Source organism: Misgurnus anguillicaudatus, chromosome 15 (genome assembly GCF_027580225.2).
Source record: "Misgurnus anguillicaudatus chromosome 15, ASM2758022v2, whole genome shotgun sequence".
NCBI classification, from domain to species: Eukaryota; Metazoa; Chordata; class Actinopteri; order Cypriniformes; family Cobitidae; genus Misgurnus; species Misgurnus anguillicaudatus.
The window spans coordinates 12154516-12178374 of NC_073351.2; the positions used below are offsets into that span (position 1 = coordinate 12154516).

General features: G+C 38.3%; 2 protein-coding genes and 1 long non-coding RNA gene across 18 annotated transcripts in view; 1 reads left to right on the top strand and 2 right to left on the bottom strand.

Annotated features, from left to right (window-relative positions):
- Window positions 1–23859, bottom strand: part of gramd1bb (GRAM domain containing 1Bb) — a 196670-nt gene that overhangs the window by 171266 nt on the left and 1545 nt on the right. The gene's annotated exons all lie outside the window — the stretch shown is intronic.
- On the top strand, window positions 9153–15354 carry LOC141349695 (uncharacterized). 13 transcript variants are annotated; one of them, XM_073853416.1, is made up of 13 exons: window positions 9153–9415; window positions 9555–9632; window positions 9782–9910; window positions 10314–10364; window positions 10864–10880; window positions 10991–11008; window positions 11104–11311; window positions 11421–11560; window positions 12439–12564; window positions 12640–12705; window positions 12814–12847; window positions 13072–13140; window positions 14348–15354. In XM_073853416.1, the coding sequence occupies exons 1-8, from the start codon at window positions 9410–9412 to the stop codon at window positions 11544–11546; spliced, it is 633 nt and encodes a 210-aa protein (XP_073709517.1). In that variant the 5' UTR covers window positions 9153–9409; the 3' UTR covers window positions 11547–11560; window positions 12439–12564; window positions 12640–12705; window positions 12814–12847; window positions 13072–13140; window positions 14348–15354. The 13 variants fall into 13 exon arrangements, with proteins under 13 accessions (XP_073709517.1, XP_073709515.1, XP_073709518.1 ...); XM_073853414.1 differs by having other exon boundaries at window positions 12654–12705; XM_073853417.1 differs by having other exon boundaries at window positions 12439–12556.
- LOC141349696 (uncharacterized) lies at window positions 16527–22500 on the bottom strand. Of its 4 annotated transcripts, none has more exons than XR_012357670.1 (4): window positions 22363–22500; window positions 17842–17991; window positions 17662–17750; window positions 16527–17575 (listed from the first exon to the last, which is right to left on the bottom strand). It is a non-coding gene; the product is annotated as an uncharacterized lncRNA (long non-coding RNA). The 4 variants fall into 4 exon arrangements; XR_012357669.1 differs by lacking the exon at window positions 22363–22500 and adding an exon at window positions 19222–20841; XR_012357671.1 differs by lacking the exon at window positions 22363–22500 and having other exon boundaries at window positions 17826–19212.

The window sequence follows — 23859 nt, forward strand, 5'->3', positions numbered from 1 at the left end:
AGTATTGATTGTACCTACAACATATTTTGGCCTTGAGTTGCTCACTTGTGACTTGACTTAACATGTAATGCAACCAACCCTTCATTTTTTTACTATGTCTTTCAAGTGTGGGGTTATCTAAAATAGCTGACACAACAAGGACATAATGAAAAGAAATAATTGCAAAGCACTGTCTGGCTATACAAAAGACCCCACCTGTATCAGTAAAACACTATCAGTAACAGACTTTGAAATCAGAATTGTCCTTAAGAAATATGTTCAATTATATTAGCATTTTAGCAATGCCCCGAACACAACTTTCAGTAACGTTCAAAGATTTCAATACCAGCTATTTGTTAAACTTATTATCTGGTATACAAGACCAGTATGTGAAAAATCTATTGCAAAATTCTCAAACAACAGTGAATCATTCTGAAGTTGGATTGAAGGACAAAAGGGTCTGACTCAAAAGGTTTTGATAGAGAAATGTGTTCTGACTAAGAGTGCTGATGAGCTAAATTGCAACCTGGTCTCATGGGAAATACGTACCTCTGTACACTTTTTTGCAGGACCACAAATATGTACTAACAGGTACGTATTGCTACAGTTTTGAAAAATAAACGTCCACTGGGGTCGCTAAAGAGAAGAACTCCATGTGACATAATTAGGAGTTGCATTACATTACATCGCGAGATTTAACAACGCATGTTGGTAAGTTAAGTCTCTTTAATTCGATATAAAGTTTATTACTCTATATAAATCAGGTTAAACGTGTTCAATTCAATCGCTGTTTTATATCTGTCAGTTCTGCTTAGGTTTATTGTATCTCAAAATGATTTTAAATCAGCACATCGTAACTAAAGCGATTAAATGCCATCTTCAGCTTTTACGTGACGTGATGCAGATTCGACCAGTTTATAATAGTCATATTAGGATAAAGGTAACGCGATACGCGTCCAGTTTACCATGCTTTACACGGTAACAGTATATTTCGGCTACTGCGTGCTAAAATCCGATTCGCGTCGAATTTACCATGCTTTACCACGGTAACAGTTTCGGCTACTGCGTGCTAAAATCCGATTCGCGTCGAATTTACCATGCTTTACCACGGTAACAGTATATTTCGGCTACTGCGTGCTAAAATCCGATTCGCGTCGAATTTACCATGCTTTACCACGGTAGCAGTGTCTACTCTCACCTCGGGGCCCCCCCTCCCAGAATGTTTTAGATGTCTTCATATATAACACCTCCCTTACGAAAACTAACCATGGTTTTATTGTGGTAAAAGTGTAGTAACCATGTTTTTTGTGTATTGATTACTATGAGCAAAACCATGGTTTTTCTACAATAAGCATGCTTAAACTATGGTTTTTGAAAACCATGGTAACTACAAAACAACCATGGTTTTGACAAACACCTGATTCCACTCATCAGTCTTGTTCCAGAATGTTTAAAACGTTCCTTAATTAACACACTAACAAGCTAATGAACTGAATCAGCCCTTACAAAATTTAACCATGGTTTTATTCCAATTAAAACAAAAAAAAAAACATGGTTACTGTAACTACAATAAGCATGGTTAAACTATGGTTTTTGAAAACCATGGTAACGACAAAATAACCGTGGTTTCAAAAACCATAGTTAAACCATGGTTATTGTAGTTACTGCAGTAACCATGTTTTTTTTTTTATTGTAGTAAAAACCATGGTTAAATTTTGTAAGGGCTGATTCAGTTCATTAGCTTGTTAGTGTGTTAATTAAGGAACGTTTTAAACATTCTGGAACAAGACTGATGAGTGGAGTCAGGTGTTTCATATAAGGAGACATTTAAAACATTTTGGGAGGGGGACCTTGAGGACTGAAGTTGGGAACCACTGACCTAAAGGATTATTAGGAACACCTGTTCAATTTCTCATTTATGCAGTTATCTAATCAACCAATCACATGGCAGTTGCTTCAATGCATTTAGGGGTGTGGTCCTGGTCAAGACAATCTCCTAAACTCCAAACTGAATGTCAGAATGGGAAAGAAAGGTATGGCGTTTAATCAGACCCAGCACACACAAAAACCATGCGTGAGTGAGAGATACGAGCACGCGAACACTATTCGAGCCCTAAAAAGCAGAACACAATTGTGTAAAGCATCCTTGCGAGAGCGCACCTCCGCTCAGCACGCACAAATGCAGTCACGCGAGCAAGGGCTTGGATGGGCTTTTGCACGACTCTGACCCCCCAGTCACATTAGCTACAAGCGACAGAGACAGAGCGACAGGCTACCATTCATTTTCAATGGAAGTGGCCGTTTGCCAGCGACAAGCTCGCGGCTGCGCGAGCAAGGCGGGGCCAAAATAGACAAGCAGGCTATTTTATGCAAATGCTGAGCGATGCGACAAAGCGACTGCCAATCAGAGTGAAGGAGCAGCGTGACGTAGGTCTGTGGTCGAGTCTGAGAAAATAATTCAAGATGGCGGAAACTGCGTATTTATGTATATATCTGATAAGTTTGGCATTTTATCTCATATATTTTGTTACTTTTATCGAGAAATAAATGCTTTTAAATCCAAAATCACCGTTATTGTAACTTAACAATACATCTAAAGTGACTTTTGATACCGCTTTGAGAAACTAGCCAAGGAACGCCCATCAAGCGAGTGCGTGTCGCTCGGTGTCGTTCGCTTTTGTAGCTAATGTGACTGTAGGGTGACTCTCTCACAGCTGTACCACACACGCTCGCTTGATCAATATGACTGTTGGGTCTTTGGGGGCGGGACATTGACTGATGTCTTCGTGCCTGTGGTTGGTTGGTTGATTTAATCAGTGATTCGTTCTCAGATCTTCTGTTCTCGGTTCGTATCCGGTCAGTCTGGGTGGAGAGGACACGTTTGAATGGGACCATTATGTCGGAGCACGTCATTTTAAAACATTGTCTTGTTTGATCCATGAAATAGGCTGCAAACCAAACAATAATGCCAATTTTATTATATATTTTGTTTACTGTTTATCATCCTGCAATATATACTATAGGCTACATATTGACATTGTCAGGTTACAGAGTTGGTTCAGACTTAGCATTAGCAAACTTTAGTATAGTCCTGTACATATATAAACAAACTAGATTTGAACTCCAATTATATATACTCCAATATATATATATATATATTAGTTTTTGTAGCCATTCTGTATCTTTTCAGGGTTAAAATAGCATTTAATTTTACTTTGTTGTTGTATTTGAGTTTCATTTCATTTGCCATAACAACAAAATTTTGTTTGTTGTTTAATATCTACATATTTAACAACAAACAAAATTAATACCTTAAAAAGGGGCATATTGTTTGGTTATGTTTGCATGGTTTAAACAAGACTAATGTTTTAACATAGATTACCTACTCCGACATAATGATCATATTAAAACATGTTTTCTCTACCTAGATTGACTGGAGATGGATTGTGGAACAAGAGATCATCAATGTCACTAATCAAAACAAACAACAAATCACAGATCCAGAGACATCAGTCAATCTCCCGACCCCACAGTCGCAAAACTAATCTCGAGCGAGCGAGCGCGTGTGGTGCAGCTGTGAGAGCATAGAGAGAGTCGAGCAAGTGCTCATCCAAACCCTTGCTCACGTGACTGCATTTGTGCGCGCTGAGCGGAGGGGCGCTCTCGCGAGGATGCTTTTTCCGCGTGAGAATAGTTTTCTGCGCCATTAATCTCTCCCTCGCGCGTGGTTTTTGTGCGCGCGACTTTTGGGTCTGATTAAACGCCACAGAAAGGTTTTAAGGATTTAAGCAATTTTGAGTGTGGTATGGACTGATTCAAGCTGACAGAAGAGCAACTGTGACTGAAATAACCACTCGTTACAACCGAGGTATGCCGCAAAGCATTTGTGAAGCCACAACACGCACAACCTCGAGGTGGATGGGCTACAACAGCAGTAGACCCCACCGGGTACTACTTATCTCCACTACAAATAGGAAAAAGAGGCTACAATTTGCACGAGCTCACCAAAATTGTTAAAAAATGTTGCCTGGTCTGATGAGTCTCTGTTGAGACATTAAGATGGTAGAGTCAGAATTTGGCATAAACAGAATGAGAACATGGATTCATCATGCCTTGTTACCACTGTGCAGGCTGGTGGTGTAATGGTGTGGGGGATGTTTTCTTGGCACACTTTAGGCCCCTTAGTGCCAATTGGGCATCGTTTAAATGCCACGGCCTACCTGAGCATTGTTTCTGACCATGTCCATCCCTTTATGACCACCATGTATCCATCCTCTGATGGCTACTTCCAGCAGGATAATGCACCATGTCACAAAGCTTAAATCATTTCAAATTGGTTTCTTGAACATGACAATGAGTTCACTGTACTAAAATGGCCCCCACAGTCACCAGATCTCAACCCAATAGAGCATCTTTGGGATGTGGTGGAACGGGAGCTTCGTGCCCTGGATATGCATCCCACAAATCTCCATCAACTGCAAGATGCTATCCTATCAATATGGGTTAACATTTTTAAAGAATGCTTTCAGCACCTTGTTGAATCAATGCCACGTAGTATTAAGGCAGTTCTGAAGGCAAAAGAGGGTCAAACACAGTATAAGTATGGTGTTCCTAATCCTTTAGGTGGGTGTATTTACTGCGATGTTTGAAGTTAAAGCCTGATAAGCATTGCATTTACCATGCGTTTACCACAGTGACTGTAGATTTAGTGTGTTATTTTTAGTTAAAGCCTAGAAAACACAACCTGTATCGTGCTGCTACCATAGTAAAGTTATTTCTGTTGTGGTACATGTGCTTAATGCATAGTACCAAACCCTTTTTTTAGTAAACACAAACCTTACAATGGTAGGTCTACTGTGGTATATGGTACAGTAAGCATTGCATATATGCTTTTAGCACAGTAACTGTACTAATGTGTTGTATTCAGTTAAAGCACAGTAACACAAACCATTGCCATGGTTTAAACACAGTCACTGTAGTTTAGCCTTTTAATTTGTAATAAAAGCAGCGCTATCACAACACTTACCTATCTTTTAATACCTTTCATGTCCAATCATTGTTTTTGTCTTGCAGTTACTCCATATCAGTCATTTGATGGACAGTGGGCAACCAAATAAAAAAGATGGCAATTTCTGCAAAATGATTAATTCTATAGACTTGCTGGTAAGTTTCATTTATTTCAATATTAATAAATAGATACTCATATTTGCACTACATACTTATATTTGTTTTCTTATTATGTTTGTTTGACTGGATACTCTGGTTTAGTCTATTTTGTTTTCTCTTCTCAGCTCCACAAGTTGGAAATACTTGGTGTCTTACCAATGTTATTTATAACTTTGCAGAGAATCCTGCACCACTCTACCAAAATTTAAGGTAAAAAACGTATTCAGAGCCATCTTTTAATACCTATCATGCGACTATATGAGGCTGTTTTTGGAGGTTGGCCAATGTATTTATACATTTGACCACCTATTAACTTGTTTACCTACATGTTTGCCCTTGACCCTCCAGAAAATGTTGGTTGTATGATGTTTTAGTAATTGTTTATTAATTATATGGTTTAACTCATGGCAATGTGGGCGTCATAACTCAATGTAACACTAATTTGACTTTTTCATTATACACTATTTTTGTAATTGATATGTCTAATGGTTCTCTGCAATTTTCTACAGGTTGCCCCTCTAGAGTCAGTTGCCCCACCACTATGGTCAGAGACCCCACCGCTGCAGCCGAAGACCCCGCCTCTCCAGTCAGCGACCCCACCACTGTGGCCAGAGACCCTGCCATTACCATCATAGGCCCCACCACTACAATCAACCACCCTGTCACTACAGTCAGCGTTTCCGCAACTGTGGCCAGAGAGTCCACCACTACCATCAGAGGCCCTGCGACTACTGTCAGCAACCCCGCAACTGCGGCCAGAGACCACAGCTGTGGTAAATTACTTTTATTTTAATATTGATAGTTGCTAAATTAAATCCACTCGAGTTTACTGGTTATTGGTTATTTAGGGCGCACTCACATTATCCAAACCAAACCAAACCATGCCCCAGCGCGATTGTCACCCCTCCCTACTCCCCCAGGTGCACGCGCTCACACTGTACTTTTTGTCGATCCGAGTCCGGGCGCGCTTTCGTCATTAAAATGCGATTGTTTTGAAAAAAGCAGGAAGTAACACTGGAACCCACCATAATAATAAGTCTGTGTTTTTTATTCGGAGTCGTTTGGTGCGCGATTACAGACAGCCTTCTCACATGTCATCATATTGCTTAGTTGATCTGTCAGGTGCGCAGCTCGGACATTGACGTAACCCCGCTGCGCGCATCAAAAGGTTTTTACGGCGGCAGATGAAGGTGAGTGGTCGCGCAGCTGACGTCTTCACCTTTTGAATCGCGTTAAGGCGCGAATGCGCTCACACCACAGCCTTCCGCGCCTGAGCCCAAGTGAACCGGGCTCTGGCCCACCTCTGCAACCCGGCCGTGGCGCGATTAACCAATCCGTGCCCGGGCGCGAAACAGAGCAATCACACTTTTCAAACAAACCAGGCTTTGGGGGTCAAACGCGCCCGAGCGCAGTTTGGTTTGGATAGTGTGAGTGCGCCCTTAAACGTTCATGGACCCCATTCACTTCCATGGTAGGACAAAAGAATACCATGAAAGTAAATGTCCATGAATGGTTTGGTTACAAACATTTCTCAAAATATCTTTCTTTGTGTTCATCGGAACAAAGAAGTTTAAACAGGTTTGTAACAACATGAGAGCGAGTGATGACAGAATCTTTTTAATAGTGTGCTGCAGGTATGGCTTATTTTGTGGCCTAACCCGGAAGTTAGCGGGACACTGGTTCCCTCAATAAAAAGCCTATTCATATTTGAATCAAAAGTCTATGGGATAATGAATGGGCTTTTTAGAAAGGGAAACATTGTACTGCTAACTTCCGGGTTGGCCTACAGAGGTAGGTCACCCCTGCGGCACTCTGTTTTTTTAAACAACACTGTGTACAACTAAATTGTTTTTTTTCCTTTATAGTGGCAAGAAGTTCCTGGGTGTCTGAGGATGCTGTACAGTAGTATGTGTCTGTTTAAAAACATGCCATTATACATATCAATACAGTATTTGTCATCATAGAAAGTTATTCTATACATTTTGTTTAACACTTTAGTTTGTCTTATTCTTGAAGGTCTGTTGTTGTCAAAATGTATTGATATTTAGATATAAAAATCAGGGAAAAAAAGTTTTGTTGTCAACACATCTACACATGTTGTTGTTACACTAATGTGTGGTGAATACTATGTATTAAAGATGTTTATATACAAAATTGTATAAATAAGTTCTTGTGATTTTTATTTCATAATTGATTTGGATAAAAAGGAAATACAAATTTCCTTCTCCTAGAAATGAATATTTAAGACAATAATGTGCTACATACTACCTACATGAACTCTGAACCTTGTTGTTATATTGAGTGGCCTGGTAAACAATTAAGTTTTACATGTCTACTGAATGTTTACATGGTTGTCTTTATTTACCGTCATCTCTGTACTCTTGATTTTGTTCTACAGATCATACTAATAAAATAAATGATGAAACCTATTTTAAATGGGCATTGCTGTTGTTGTTGTTTTTATGGGGGGGGGGGCACTGTCATGTAATAGTAAAGCTGGAACTGAGGTGATAATAACACCATTGTCTTTTTAGATTTGCTTTTAGCTGATTAAAATGTTTCATGATTGATAAACATTACATGGCAGTTTAATTGAACTGAGTTAACTTTTAAATTGCTTCAGCTAAATTCACACTATATCTTCTTGACAATAGAAATTGTTTTGTAATTGATCTTTACCTCATTGATTGCTACTTTGTAACTACTTTAAAACAATATTTAGTATAAAAATAAGGGTGACCTGACTTCTTATCCTGTTATGACAATGAATTGCTTAAGTATTTACAATTTTCTCGTTGCCATTTTGTAAAATATATATATATATAAAATATATAAACAAAAATCTGTGGCCTAGCCATACTGTTTATTTCAAAATTACTGACAAATACATCATATAAATTCACAAAACACCATATAAAACCTAATGTGATCTTAATGTAGGAATACTCTCAGAAGAATAAAGTCACAAAAGCTGACACTGGGGTGGTGCCCTTTCAGAAACTACACGGAGTACCTAAGGAGTGCATATGGGTAAATATTGGTACCAAATGTGGATAAATCTGTGTGCATTGGTTTTGGAGGGCCACTGTCCTCCAAGTTTAGCTTCAACCTTAATCAAACACACCTAAAAGACATTTCATATTCATCCTGCAGTCTTTGATTAGAACTTTCAGGTGTGGTTAATTAGGGTTGGAGCTACACTTTGCAGGACCAGGAATGCCCACCCCTGGGACCTTTTTAAAACGGGTAGGCAACATCAGTCTGGAGTGCTGATATCCTGCAGAGTTTAACTCCAGCTCTAAGCACACATGAACAACTTATCAAGGTCTAAAGAGTCATCTTAAACTACTTGTAGGCAATGTTTTATCAGGGTTGGAGCTAAAATCTGCAGGACGTCGGCAATACCGACCTTGCCAACACCTGTTTTGAAGGAGTTCTGTCCCAGTGAAAGTTTTTGTACCATATTTCTGAGTGCATAAAACAGAAGAAAAAAGAAGTGTTATAAATGTGACGCAGCAGAGTTTGTTGTCTTTTATTATGCAAATACATCTGTATATGTTTTACTGCCCTTTCACACCCAAGTGCCCAGTAGGCCTAAAACCTCTGTAAGAGGACAAAAGCCTATTTCAAATGTCTGTAAATCAATATCTAATTAGTGCATCAAAGTAAAAACTTGCCGGACAACTACTTATGCTGTGTTTACTAAATAATGTTGCACACACCTTTCAGACATACATGAAAAGGTAGTATACAGGCATTTTAAGACATGTTAACCATACCAGATTTTAACCTGCCCTGCCCCTCAAAGATGACATATACAGAAGTTTGCATAATGAACATATTTGGATAATCATTTAGTGATTAAAGGTAATATTTATTTAATTTTAATCCCTAAATGTGTTAAACTACATTATCCATAAGTCTCCATCATATTATTGCTGACAATGGGGAAAACATGGTGCTGACATTCTCTGCTGAAAAAACAGCATACCAGCAAGACCAGCATACCCAGACAGCACACGTACGTCTGCCCGACGTCGGCTCAAGAGCGTACGTCGGCCTCCTTATTTGAAACATCTAATAAGTATCGGCCACGCATTGGCCAAATCTTCAGTCAAGTCAACGGTATTTCCCGCTCATCAGGCTTGTCTGTTACGTCGGCTTTGGGTCGGATAACTATACCGGAGGCCGATGCCGCGCTTCTCTCTGTTGGTGCGTGCCCAGTTATTACACCTTTTGCAACCACCAGAGCAAAGGCGACATTATGGGTGTAAGTATGTACAAGAACTAAGTAAATGATAATAAGTGAAGAAAAATGGAATCCGTTAAGTAAATGTAAATGTTTTAATATAATATACAAGTAAAATAAATAAAATAGCAGCGCCTTCTTTGCTTTTAATGACACACAGCTGCTAAGTTCCATTATTCCGAAGCAGAAGGGGGCAGTAATGTACATACGCTGGTTGCCAGCCGCCGTTAATACTCAAGTAAGTTAGAGAAAATGCAACTGGGGAAAGTGAGGAAAAATAAGGAATTATTGGCTTGTTTTACATGTATCATTGTTTTGTGTTCCTCTCCTGTGTAAAAAAACAAACAATTCCATGTCAACTCGAACACGCAAAACCCTGGTATGAAGCATTGTCATGGGCATGCCAAACCAACAGATGGCGATATATTCCTTAACCCAGAGAAGCCACTCCAGTCTCCTCTTGCCATGAACAAGGAAAAAGTGCGGGAGCTGACTTCGCAAACACCCGTGGTTCAGGTAAGTTTTCGACAAAAATCTTATATTAAATGTCTGTGACTCTTAAAAGTTAGTATAAGGCACTCCGTCTACTACAGCACAGCAAATAAAGTCATAGTTACTCACATTTGTAGTACTTGCAGCGCTATTCAGACTTGAGGCATTTTTGCTAAAATGTTTGTGTATTATTATAATTTCCATTAATTTTTGTTGTTCTAAAATGTTTCTGTAAAACAAACGTGTCAGCTTGTTGTTATGTATAGTCTGACCGACTAGAGGTAATGTTGACGTTGAAGACAGAAATGTCATTTCTCGTCTTGTTTTTTATACTATGACAAAATGTGGTACTTGAAATCAATCTAAATACCTTTCACGCGTTCAGTATTGTGTTTTTGTTGCTATATAAACGATGCACTTAATATAGGCAGATGGCCATTGCTTTTCTGGACAGCAGTTGGAAGTATTCTGTACGGAGGTAATTTAAATTTTAGGAAAAATATGAGGATGATTATCGAGGATTATATAATTGAGTTCAATAACATAGTAATTTTGGTTGTTTAATTTTTTTTATGAGTGTTTGTTTGGTGTTTAAATGATCAAGTTTAAATGATTAAGCAGTTTTAGTTACTGTATAAAGTGTATTATTATGATCTGTATGATAGTTTGAGTGCTCACAATGGCAGCAAATTTAAAAACAAAACAAACAAGAGATGTTTACATTGACATTATGTAAGTTAGTTCAGATACTTTGACAACCATTTGGTTATGCACAGTGCAATCTGATTTACATTATTGTATGTCAGATGTATGAAATGTACAGTGATTTAATGAACAGGTGTTTCATATCATAGTCATTTGCCATACTGTGTATTTTAAACACATCAAGGGCTGGAAATGACTGAATACATTTCTTGCATTTTTTCTTAGCTAATATTTTCCTTATATATGTTTCCTCTCTTCTTGTGTGTAAACAGGTCATTGGCACTGCTGTGTAAGTATTTCACTGACAGACACCTCAAGACATTTTAGTGGGTGTAACTGGAAATCTTTTATGTAAATCTGTAATATTCAATTGTTATGTTTTATGTCTTTGCAAAACAGATCACAACATCATTTGCTGTAAGTTGTTTTTAACCAGCTGTGTTTTTGATCTTAACCATACTGTCATATTAGTTTTATCGGAGAAAGGATAAGCCATCTGTTTCTCTGTGCAGGGCATGTACATCTAGGATGCGGCCTATCCAGATGAGATTCTCTCCAATGCCAGCAAACCGACAGTGGAAGACACGAGCCAGCACTTCTCCCCCCACATTGCCTCAGGCTTTTGAGATAACCACTTATAACTGCTCCCCCTTCATGAGACCGGATGCTATGTTGGGATCACCGGGGCCTCCATCGCCCGGCATGTACACGCTACATCAGGTGTAGGTAAGACGCACACTCACTGCTTCCATGGTGCTTGTGTTATCAATGTTTCTGTGCAGGTGCCTGGGATAATGAAGACAATTTGGGTTGTTGTGTTACACGCCAGGTGAACAACATCAGAGTGCGGCAGTCAGAGATCCTAAAGAAGGACTCCATATGTTTAGTCGAGACAGTACGCCGTACATCTCTTATGACGAGTATATTTGTGTCAGGACCGCTTTCCCGATACTGACAAGGACATTTAAGGTTCAATGGACAACTTGCTTTCAATGAATGGTTAATGTCTGTAGCCCTTTTCACACACACATTATGGAAAAAATACAGAGAACACATAAGGGAGTTGTTCGGGATTATTTGATTTTGGTTCATTCACGCTGCCAATAGTTTTCTGAATTTGTTTGTGCTTTCACACACATGCCATAAAGACATGACATATTTAAAGTCTTGCACTTGGTAGTTTTTTTTTGTAGCATCTGTAGTTTGCTTATCCGTGATTTCTCTCGAGAAACCACACGTGTATTTTTTTGTTTATGATAAGATCATAAAGGAGTGCGTTACACCAGTGCTTCCCAATCCTGGTCCTCGAGCACCCCCTCCCAAAAAGTTTTAGATGTCTCCTTATTTAACCCATCAGCTTGTTAGGGAGACATGTTTACCATTTTGGAAAGAGGCTGATAACTTGAATCAGGTGTTTTAAATAAGTTTTTGGGAGGGGGTGCTCGAGGACCAGGATTGAGTACACTACGTTACATGCTGTTTTGTTATGCTGGTGAATGTTCGTAGCTGATAGTGACGAGCCCCATGATTTCTTCTTCAGTCCAGTCTGCAGATATTTCTCATTGTGAATGTTAATCTGCATTTATATCTGCCATGTCAAAGGGGAAAAGGCTATATTTTTGTCGTGATGACACAATATTTATGTTGACTAATTATCGACGTTGAAATTGACACCCCCGATTCTATCGACCAAACGCAACAGCTCTAAGTCTAGCATACACATAATTGCATTCACTAACCATTGCCTCAGGTTATAAATAACTTAATAATCACAACTATCCACTACCTAAAAAGCTATGAACAGCAGTCATGCTACTTTTCTCAATTTGCTTTTCTATTTCTACTAGCAATTATGTGAGCTGCAGTCTGGATCCTGCCTCTGTCAAATGACCTAACACAAATTGAAAGATGACATCGGCCCTTGCAAGGACTTCAGACGATGCCAGCACTGGACTACATACAGTGGTAATCATGTGCGTTTCATGTTTAACTTTATGCCTTTTGGAGATCATTTCATCTTCCCCTCGCTTAAATGTTTACATTAACAGAATTTTTTTACCAGGGGTGCCCAAACTTGTGCATGTCACTGTACTGATATATACTATACAAATAATGTAAGTTGAATTTACTTATTTAAAACACATTATACTAAGCACTATACTGCAATGTTGTTTTTAACGTTTGTGCATAATATATTATTTTTTGTCTTTTTCATTAATTAGATTTTCAGTAGTCCATGTCAAATTTTATTTCAAGGTAAGATAGCTTTACATGTCTTTCATTGTGCTTTCAAAGCAACAAGATGACTTGGTTCAGACAACTCAACCCTTTTAAAATGTCTTTTATTTAACGGTGCATTTTATCCTTTATCTTAGACAAAGCAGAGCATGTTAATTTCATTTAATACATTCTGGAACAAATCTGGGTCCACTTATCTTTTCTACTTACAAATTAACATTTCTGTTGTGCTCCGTTTACAGTGTTTGGGTGAGATCTAGACAGAGGACTAAGGCGTATACTAGGACAGAACTAAGTGTTGTGGCCCACAGGTGAGACAAACTTTGCTACTTGGTATCTGTTAGACACGATACATTGAAGAAGGGCCCATTCATATTATACTTAAACTTGGTCCAGGACCATTTGATTTTTGGTTCATTCACACTGTCAATGATTTTCCGGAATCTGTGTTTATGCCGTAAAGACACATGATGTGTTTAAAGTCCTGCACTTGATAGGTTTTATTCACAGTGTCTGGAGGTTTGTTATTATTGGTTATTTCTCTCTGCAGAAGACTGCATTTTTGTTTATGATAAGACTAAAATGGAATGTGTGATGCGCTGTACTAGTATGCACATGAATTAACCCAATTTCAAAGTGGATATTTGAAACTCCCTGATCTCTGTCCTAGTCCAGTTTGCAGACATTTTTCATCGTGAATGTAAATGTTCATTTAAACCCCCGTTTTAAAGAGCTGAACGGTATATCTTGTTGCGATGACGCACATGTATTTTGTTTAATATAAGCTCAAGTGAGCGCCTGACACGCTAGAACTGTTATGCTGCTAAATGATCTCTGCTTCAGCGTGGATAGTGACGAGCTCCCTGATCTCTCTGCTTCAGTAGAGTTTGCCGACCTTTGTAAAACCCTTGTTTTAAAGAGCTGAACCATAACATAAAAACTACGCCATTGTTTCTGCATCTCATTCACAAAGAGGGCTTTCCAGGTATGTTACGGTAATGGTACTAGGTCCTCTTTCCTGGAACAATCCCAGAACATCTACAGCATATGTTTGCCTTCACACAAATGCCTGTCTGCCAATTTATGGATATTTTCTGGGACCAAAGTGCTGTGTGAATAAGGTTATACTTTACTCGATTACACGAACACTGATGCAAGCACTTGTTCAACACAGTTTGGTGGTAAGCAAGTGGGTGACTGTTATCTTTAGATATCTTTCACAATAAAATGTATAATTTTCAAGACATTTGCATTAATTCCTCCTATAGCACTTAAGTATAGCTGAGGATGCAAAGAAGAATTAACACTGTTTATAATGCACAGCCAGACACATTCAGGAATGCAACAACACAGTAGACCAGATGTTTTATATGCTTACATAAAGTACTGTATGCTTTGTGGACCTTTTTGATTATCTATCCAATATACACGATTGTTCATGTTTGCCATAGGCACCTAAATTTAAATATAAAAATGTGATCGTATGATTAATAATTTTTTTGGATGTTTCCATTTCAGGTGATCCTAAAGCAATAAAAGAGGAACCATGGAGAGGAAGAAGTGGTGTCCAGATGTTTAAAAGGCGGTGTTCGGGACAGGAAACAAAGGCAACAAAGAGCAACCTCTAAGGTCTAAAGGCGCTGCTTGCAGAGACAAGTGTAGGAAACAAAGACAGAAGACCTGACGAGAATGTTTTATGATTAAATGTTTTTGTTATGTACATGCACATTATTATTTACAATATATTTCTAAGATACATAAATATGTGACCTTGTATATGAAATCCAGGCTACTGTCTTAACATCTAATGACATCTAAAGTTTGAATTTACTGATTTAACATTGAGTTCAGTCTTTGGCATGACCTTACTCAGTCAGTATTGAAGGTGTCAAGATTATATTTTCAGAGAATGTTTTCTGAATTGTGTAGGATGATTTTATGTAGAAAACAGTAAGTCACAAAGAAATACTTTGCTGGGTTTTCACAGGCTGTGTCCCATTTGTACAACATATGTGAAATATCCTGAGACTAAAACTTCTGAAATCCAAACTGTTATATTTTAGCATTTCAAATGCAGCCACCCTTTGCCTAGAATTTGAAATATATAGCATTGGGTTTTTTCAGTAATTTTTTGAGATCTCACCCTAAGATATTTTTAAAGAAATTTCCATGTATTATGGACTTGAATTACTTGTTTATTTTATCATTTTGTCAAAGTAATTTGAAAAAAAAAAGTTTTAAATTAAATTTTAGTTCTCAATTGAAATAAATGTATATGTTGAGACTATATTTTTGTCCAAAAACGTAATTGAATCATATACCTTAAGAGTATATTATTTTGAAGGTTATAAGAAATATTTTAGTTAAGTGTTTAAAAACGTTTACACAGTAGTATAGCAGTGTATAATAGTTACAGAATATGTAATTTATGTGTGACACATCTAAATATTATGTTACTGATTTATCCAAGTTGTTTATGTGTTAAATTCGTCAAATGAATAAATTTGCAACGGTTATTGACAGTGGTGTACTTGTTTTTAGTTGTTATTGCACAGAAGCACATTATTCTGAATAAGTGTGAATGAATAAAGGTTTAAATTAATAAATAAATGCCCGGTAAAGCCCGTGCAGAGCGGCTGAAATTGCATCGTTTAAACATCGGCCCGAGGGCATTTGCGACGAGATGCCGACATCTAGACGACATCTTCCCAATGAGCAAACGCTCCCTGAGCGACATCTTGCCGATGGAACTTTGAAAGTCGGCACAACGTCGGCCAGATGTATGTGTGCTGTCTGGGTATGTTGTGGTTTGGTGCTGGTTTGCTAGTGAACACCAGCTAAACTAGCCCCAAACCAGCATTAGCACCAGCTAAACCAGCACCAAACCAGCAATAGCACCAACATCCCATACTATGTTGTGTTTTGGTGCTGGTATGCTGGTGACCACCAGCTAAACCAGCATAGACCAGTATTCCCATGCTGGTCCGCATGCTGGTTTGATGTTGTTTTTTTCAGCAGGGTTTGTAGTTCATTGAAATGGTTATGCTTAGGGTTGAAATACAAGTAAAGGAAAAGTTTTCTCAGCTAAGAAACGCGTTATTGTTAGCTGATAGCATTTCAAGTGTAACAGTAGCACCAAAACATCATTTGCGACATGGAATACTTTTTTATATGGGTTAAAAGAAGATTCATGTGGCGCTGCGAAAATCCAATTGTCGTATGACATCAAAGTATCGCGGGAGGGACTCGAAAACACGAAGAGCAGTCCGATCTCGCGGCACTTTGATGTCATATTGTAATTGGTCTGCGCAGCGAAAGAACACCATGACAACTTAGCTGACCAAAGACCTCCTGTCCATAAGTTTTCGAAAGGATCTTTTAATTTTATTCTGCTGAATTGACACGTGTCTATATGTTCTGTTTAATATTGATATTTTTTATTAAATATAATACTAACATTTTCGATGGTAGATCGATTTGTTTGGTTTGCCTGGCACATAGGCTACTGTAGACTGCCATCATAACCATTATCCTTTTAGGCTATCAAACATTTAGTCATAAAGCGTTGACTACATGTCAATCAAAGAAATGAGCCTGTGCAAATACTTTAATTACAGATTTTTATTCTAGAGCAATGAAGTTTGTAACATTAAATATACATATCATAATAGTACAATTTATGATAAAAAACAGGAAGTTGTTTTCACGTGAATTTGGTCAATTTTATTTGTCACTTTATGAATAACAATGAAGGCATTTTACAACACTGTCCAAAAAGTCATAAATGTTACATCAGTAATAATAACACTAATATCAGCAACGTATTACAATATCTAATATAAAAATGATTGGACAAACAATATAAAATTACATATTTTCACAACACCTTTGTAATGTAAATGTAAACAATGTAAAACATTACTAAGATAAACATCACAGCATACAGTCTTGTTTAATTAACTGAAACTAAAAAAGACAGTCTATATTTATGTGGTGGAGTCTATATAGCCTACCGTATGTGATGCTTAATATTAAAGGAAAAAAGGTCAACTGGCAGTTTCAGTAATATACACAAGATAAAATACAGATATAATCACATAGATGACATAAGGTAACTTGGGACGTGGGGAAATAAGATGAACTATTTAACTATTGGGAGACAACTTTATCATTCTAAACAAGTTTTCATCCACTACACTAGTGAATTGCAACTTCAATCGATCACAAGGCCTAAGCCTAGTCCCAAACTAAAATGTATATTTGAGCTGTCTTAACAAAAAAACAACTTTTACTGACATATCTTTAAATATATCAGTGCCATAATTTTGTCTCAAGATGCACATCAGTAAGTTTATTTGTTAGTCACATTTTTATAAATGTAGTGTAAATGTCCAATTTTAGCTAAGGCATAATCCTGGTTTAACCTTGACCTTGTCTTTAAAATCTGACTTGAGTGTACACTTTATACTGACTGAGGAAACAATGACTTTTCATACTCATCCTCATCATCATCATCATCATCACCACCACCACCACCACCACCACAATAGTGGATATCCTCCTCATCCATGTGAATTTCCCTAAAGTAATCATCATCTTTTATGTTCCCAAACAGCTCAGAAAAGTTGTCAAGCACAGTACAGTACAACTGGCAAACAGAGGAGATGATGTAGTATTGTCTTTTCTTTAGCAGGAAGTGAAGTCCTAGAACTCCACTGTCAGAGAGCCCACACTCCTGGTCTGTACCTATCAAACAAGAACAACAAATATTTAGTAATTAATATATAATTGTAATCCATGCTCTGCAGAATTTAGAGAACCATACACTTTACCAGTAGGAAGCAGCAGTCATGGCTAATTAGCAGAGGTTTCATTTAAAATCTGCAGAGACCCCCCATGACCAGGATTGGTGACGACCGTCCTACAGCATGAAAGTAAAAACATAAATACACATTATACTAAATATATTTAAATTGGAATGAGTAACAAGACATACCATGCTCATTCCATACCCATGGCCATGCGTAACTCCCAGATGCCAGAATTGTATCAGCTGACAGCAGTTTTTCAGGTGCTGCCCTGTTATACTCATCTATAGTCACAACGAATTTGGCCTTTTCCTCCTAAATCTTTCGGTGAAGTTTGTCTTCTCTCTTTTCCATCTTAAGAAACAAATGTGATTTGTCATAATCTGTACAGTTTAAAACTTTATCTTAAAATGTTATATAAATGCATTTATGTATGATACATACAAGTGAATGATCAAAGTATATTTTGCACAAATGTATGAATATTTAAATTAATGCTGTCCAGGGTTGAAATTTGTTAGATGTCGGAAAATTATTTAATGATGATTTTGAGGTTAACCTGTTTGTCGGTTGCTTCCTCTGCCTGATGCTATTATAATCATTTCACTCGCACTCTGGAGCCGCAGAGTGTAAGAAATTCAAGTTTTGATGGCATTAAAACAAAGCAACAATGCAACATACATGCTTTATCTTAAAAAGCATGGTAACTTCAATGCGTATTGTTTTAACTACAAATAACACAGTAGATCTATAGTTACTGTGGTAAAAGCATGGTAAATGCAACGCTTATCATGCTAGAGCTACAAACAACGCACTTAATACAATCACCTAAAGGATTATTAGGAACACCATAGTAATACTGTGTTTGACCCTCTTTCGCCTTCAGAACTGCCTTAATACTATGTGGCATTGATTCAACAAGGTGCTGAAAGCATTCTTTAGAAATGTTGTCCTATATTGATAGCATAGCATCTTGCAGTTGATGGAGATTTGTGGGATGCACATCCAGGGCACGAGGCTCCCATCCACCACATCCCAAAGATGCTCTATTGGGTTGAGATCTGGTGACTGTGTGGGACATTTTAGTACAGTGAACTCATTGTCATGTTCAAGAAAACAATTTGAAATGATTTAAGCTTTGTGACATGGTGCATTATCCTGCTGGAAGTAGCCATCAGAGGATGAGTACATGGTGGTCATAAAGGGACGGACATGGTCAGAAACTATGCTCAGGTAGGCCGTGGCATTTAAACGATGCCCAATTGGCACTAAGGGGCCTAAAGTGTGCCAAAAAACATCCCCCACACCATTACACGACCAGCCTGCACAGTGGTAACAAGGCATGATGAATCCATGTTCTCATTCTGTTTACGCCAAATTCTGACTCTACCATCTGAATGTCTCAACAGAGACTCATCAGACCAGGCAACATTTTTCAACAATTTTGGTGAGCTCATGCAAATTGTAGCCTCTTTTTCCTATTTGTAGTGGAGATAAGTAGTACCCGGTGGGGTCTACTGCTGTTGTAGCCCATCCACCTCGAGGTTGTGCATGTTGTGGCTTCACAAATGCTTTGCGGAATACCTCGGTTGTAACGAGTGGTTATTTCAGTCACAGTTGCTCTTCTGTCAGCTTGAATCAGTCCATACCACACTCAAAATTGCTTAAATCCTTAAAACCTTTCTGTGGCGTTTAATCAGACCCAAAAGTCGCGCGCACAAAAACCACCCGCGAGGGAGAGATACAAGCGCGCAGAAAACTATTCGCACGCGGAAAAAGCATCCTCGCGAGAGCGCCCCTCCGCTCAGCGCGCACAAATGCAGTCACGTGAGCAAGGGTTTGGATGAGCACTTGCTCGACTCTCTCTATGGTCTCACAGCTGCACCACACGCGCTCGCTCGTGATTACTTTGGCGACTTTGGGGGCGGGACATTGACTGATGTCTCTGCATCTGTGATTGGTTGTTTGATTTGATTAGTGACATGCATGATCTCTTGGTCCACAATCCATCTCCAGTCAATCCAGGTAGAGAAAACACGTTTCAATATGACCACTATGTCGAAGTAGGTAATCTATGTTAAAACATTAGTCTTGTTTAAACCATGCAAACATAACAAAACAATATGCCCCTTTTTAAGGTATGTATTTTGTTTGTTGTTTAACATGTAGATAATTTAACAACCATATTATGGCAAATGAAATGAAACTCAAATACAACAACAGAGTAAAATTAAATGCTATTTTAACCCTGAAAAGATACAGAATGGCTACAAAAACTAATATATATATATTGGAGTATATATAATTGGAGTTCAAATCTAGTTTGTTTATATATATGTACAGGACTATACTAAAGTTTGCTAATGCTAAGTCTGAACCAACTCTGTAACCTGACAATGTCAATATGTAGCCTATAGTATATATTGCAGGATGATAAACAGTAAACAAAATATATAATAAAATTGGCATTATTGTTTGGTTTGCAGCCTATTTCATGGATCAAACAAGACAATGTTCCAAAATGACGTGCTCCGACATAATGGTCCCATCAAAACGTGTCTCCTCAACCCAGATTGACTGGATACAAATTGAGAACAGAAGATCTGAGAACGAATCACTGATTAAATCAACCAACCAATCATAGGCACGAAGACATCAGTCAATGTCCCGCCCCCAAAGACCCAATAGTCATATTGATCAAGCGAGCGTGTGTGGTACAGCTGTGAGAGAGTCACCCTACAGTCACATCAGCCACAAAAGTGAACGACACCGAGCGACACGCACTCGCTTGATGGGCGTTCCTTGGCTAGTTTCTCAAAGCGGTATCAAAAGTCACTTTAGATGTATTGTTAAGTTACAATAACGGTGATTTTGGATTTAAAAGCATTTATTTCTCGATAAAAGTAACAAAATATATGAGATAAAATGCCAAACTTATCAGATATATACATAAATACGCAGTTTCCGCCATCTTGAATTATTTTCTCAGACTCGACCACAGACCTACGTCACGCTGCTCCTTCACTCTGATTGGCAGTCGCTTTGTCGCATCGCTCAGCATTTGCATAAAATAGCCTGCTTGTCTATTTTGGCCCCGCCTTGCTCGCGCAGCCGCGAGCTTGTCGCTGGCAAACGGCCACTTCCATTGAAAATGAATGGTAGCCTGTCGCTCTGTCTCTGTCGCCTGTAGCTAATGTGACTGGGGGGTCAGAGCCGCGCAAAAGCCCACCCAAGCCCTTGCTCGCGTGACTGCATTTGTGCGTGCTGAGCGGAGGTGCGCTCTCGCAAGGATGCTTTACACAATTGTGTTCTGCTTTTTAGGGCTCGAATAGTGTTCGCGTGCTCGTATCTCTCACTCACGCATGGTTTTTGTGTGTGCTGGGTCTGATTAAACGCCATACCTTTCTTTCCCATTCTGACATTCAGTTTGGAGTTCAGGAGATTGTCTTGACCAGGACCACACCCCTAAATGCATTGAAGCAACTGCCATGTGATTGGTTGATTAGATAACTGCATAAATGAGAAATTGAACAGGTGTTCCTAATAATCCTTTAGGTCAGTGGTTCCCAACTTCAGTCCTCAAGGTCCCCCTCCCAAAATGTTTTAAATGTCTCCTTATATGAAACACCTGACTCCACTCATCAGTCCCGCTCCAGAATGTCCAAAACGCTCCCCAATCAACACACCAACAAGCCAATGAACTGAATCAGCCCCTACAAAATTCAACCATGGCTTTTACTACAATAAAAAAAAAAAACATGGTTACTGCAGTAACTACAATAACCATGGTTTAACTATGGTTTTTGAAACCACGGTTATTTTGTCGTTACCATGGTTTTCAAAAACCATAGTTTAACCATGCTTATTGTAGTTACAGTAACCATGTTTTTTTTTTTGTTTTAATTGGAATAAAACCATGGTTAAATTTTGTAAGGGCTGATTCAGTTCATTAGCTTGTTAGTGTGTTAATTAAGGAACGTTTTAAACATTCTGGAACAAGACTGATGAGTGGAATCAGGTGTTTGTCAAAACCATGGTTGTTTTGTAGTTACCATGGTTTTCAAAAACCATAGTTTAACCATGCTTATTGTAGAAAAACCATGGTTTTGCTCATAGTAATCAATACACAAAAAACATGGTTACTACACTTTTACCACAATAAAACCATGGTTAGTTTTCGTAAGGGAGGTGTTATATATGAAGACATCCAAAACATTCCGGGAGGGGGGGCCCTGAGGTAAGAGTATACACTGCTACCGTGGTTAAGCATGGTAAATTCGACGCGAATCGGATTTTAGCACGCAGTAGCCGAAATATACTGTTACCGTGGTAAAGCATGGTAAATTCGACGCGAATCGGATTTTAGCACGCAGTAGCCGAAACTGTTACCGTGGTAAAGCATGGTAAATTCGACGCGAATCGGATTTTAGCACGCAGTAGCCGAAATATACTGTTACCGTGGTAAAGCATGGTAAACTGGACGCGTATCGCGTTACCTTTATCCTAATATGACTATTATAAACTGGTCGAATCTGCATCACGTCACGTAAAAGCTGAAGATGGCATTTAATCGCTTTAGTTACGATGTGCTGATTTAAAATCATTTTGAGATACAATAAACCTAAGCAGAACTGACAGATATAAAACAGCGATTGAATTGAACACGTTTAACCTGATTTATATAGAGTAATAAACTTTATATCGAATTAAAGAGACTTAACTTACCAACATGCGTTAAATCTCGCGATGTAATGTAATGCAACTCCTAATTATGTTACATGGAGTTCTTCTCTTTAGCGACCCCAGTGGACGTTTATTTTTCAAAACTTTAGCAATACGTACCTGTTAGTACATATTTGTGGTCCTGCAAAAAAGTGTACAGAGGTACGTATTTCCCATGAGACCAGGTTGCTAAATTGTCTCTAAAGAATTTGTCTCTCTATTACGAGAACCATGACGAAGCAAAGAGGCTTAAAAATATTGGTTACAGGAGTTGAAATGATCTAGGGACAGACTGCTTTCATTTAGCATTTGGAGGAAGATAGACTTGCATATCTCCTCTCTCTGTGCTTGTACAGAGGTGCCCTTCAAAACACACAGCCTTCAGCTAAGACATCTATTTAACAACCATGGGGCTGTTGAATGCTTTATTCTGATTGGCTGAGAATGTTCCACGGGTGACACACACCTAAACCTAACCTGTCAAATGTAAGCAGAATAATTGACTTTGAAAATACAGTAGCTGACTGGTCCTTTAAAATATATTAAAATAATGCACACCTGCAGTGTAACACCGGCAGTGCTGCATTCCCATCTTGGGTGTGCTTTTTTCTAAATAATTCAATGGCCTGTCATCAATTATTCCTTACATATTATTTCATTATATGTAATATGTAACTTCATTTCAGTTTTTTTATTAATATAAAAGTACTTCATACCTTCCAAAATACATCATAAATGTATGAGAAAAGGATATATCACTTTTATTTGTAAAAAAAAAGAAATTCTTGCAATCGCTCTATAGATTTTTGAGGTCATACTGACCCCAAACACAAAGAGTGTTGTAAGGTCAGAATATGAGGGTTAACATGACCTTTGCTTCAAGTGTCCACATTCTGTGAGTATTTTGAAGACACACTTGTGATCTCCTTTCAGCAGATGACATGAACAGTAAGACTAGCAATTCAAGTATGAAATTGCCATTAGTTCATGAAATAGCCGACTTATTGCTTTTTGAGGTCAAACATATAAAATCCCTTAAAGAGGCCTGAAAGCCAAGCTCCATTATAATGGAATGGATGATCAAATCTAACGCTTCAGCCTCTTGAGGAATCAATAGCATACTGCGCAAATGTCTACAAGGATCTTTTTTTTACATGAGCTCTGCTCTTCAGGATCAATGGCACGACTCAAAATGTAATTTGCGATCCTAACATGGACAAGATGAGATTATTACAGCAAATTGATTTTCTCATTGGTCGCACAAGGAACAATCTGGAAAGAGCATAAAGGCATTTGTTGAAATTTTGAGATGGCTCTGCGTAATCTTGAGATGCACATGTAGACACCTGCCTGTTCTCCAACAGGACGGTTTATTCATTAACATCATAGGGGAGTGGAAACAAACAAAGCTGGTCTACACTTAAATTTCAAACACTACCATTTTTTTTGTCAAATCAACCTATGTTTTTAGGTTACTTTAACTTAAAAAATAAAGTTTTA

Bases quoted from the DNA above. Each gene is read 5' to 3' on its own strand.
- LOC141349695 (XM_073853416.1), top strand. The intron at 9,633-9,781 runs GTAAGTTAGAGA...CCTGGTATGAAG, and splicing joins CAGCCGCCGTTAATACTCAA to CATTGTCATGGGCATGCCAA. The intron at 11,312-11,420 runs GTGTAGGTAAGA...GTTACACGCCAG, and splicing joins GCATGTACACGCTACATCAG to GTGAACAACATCAGAGTGCG.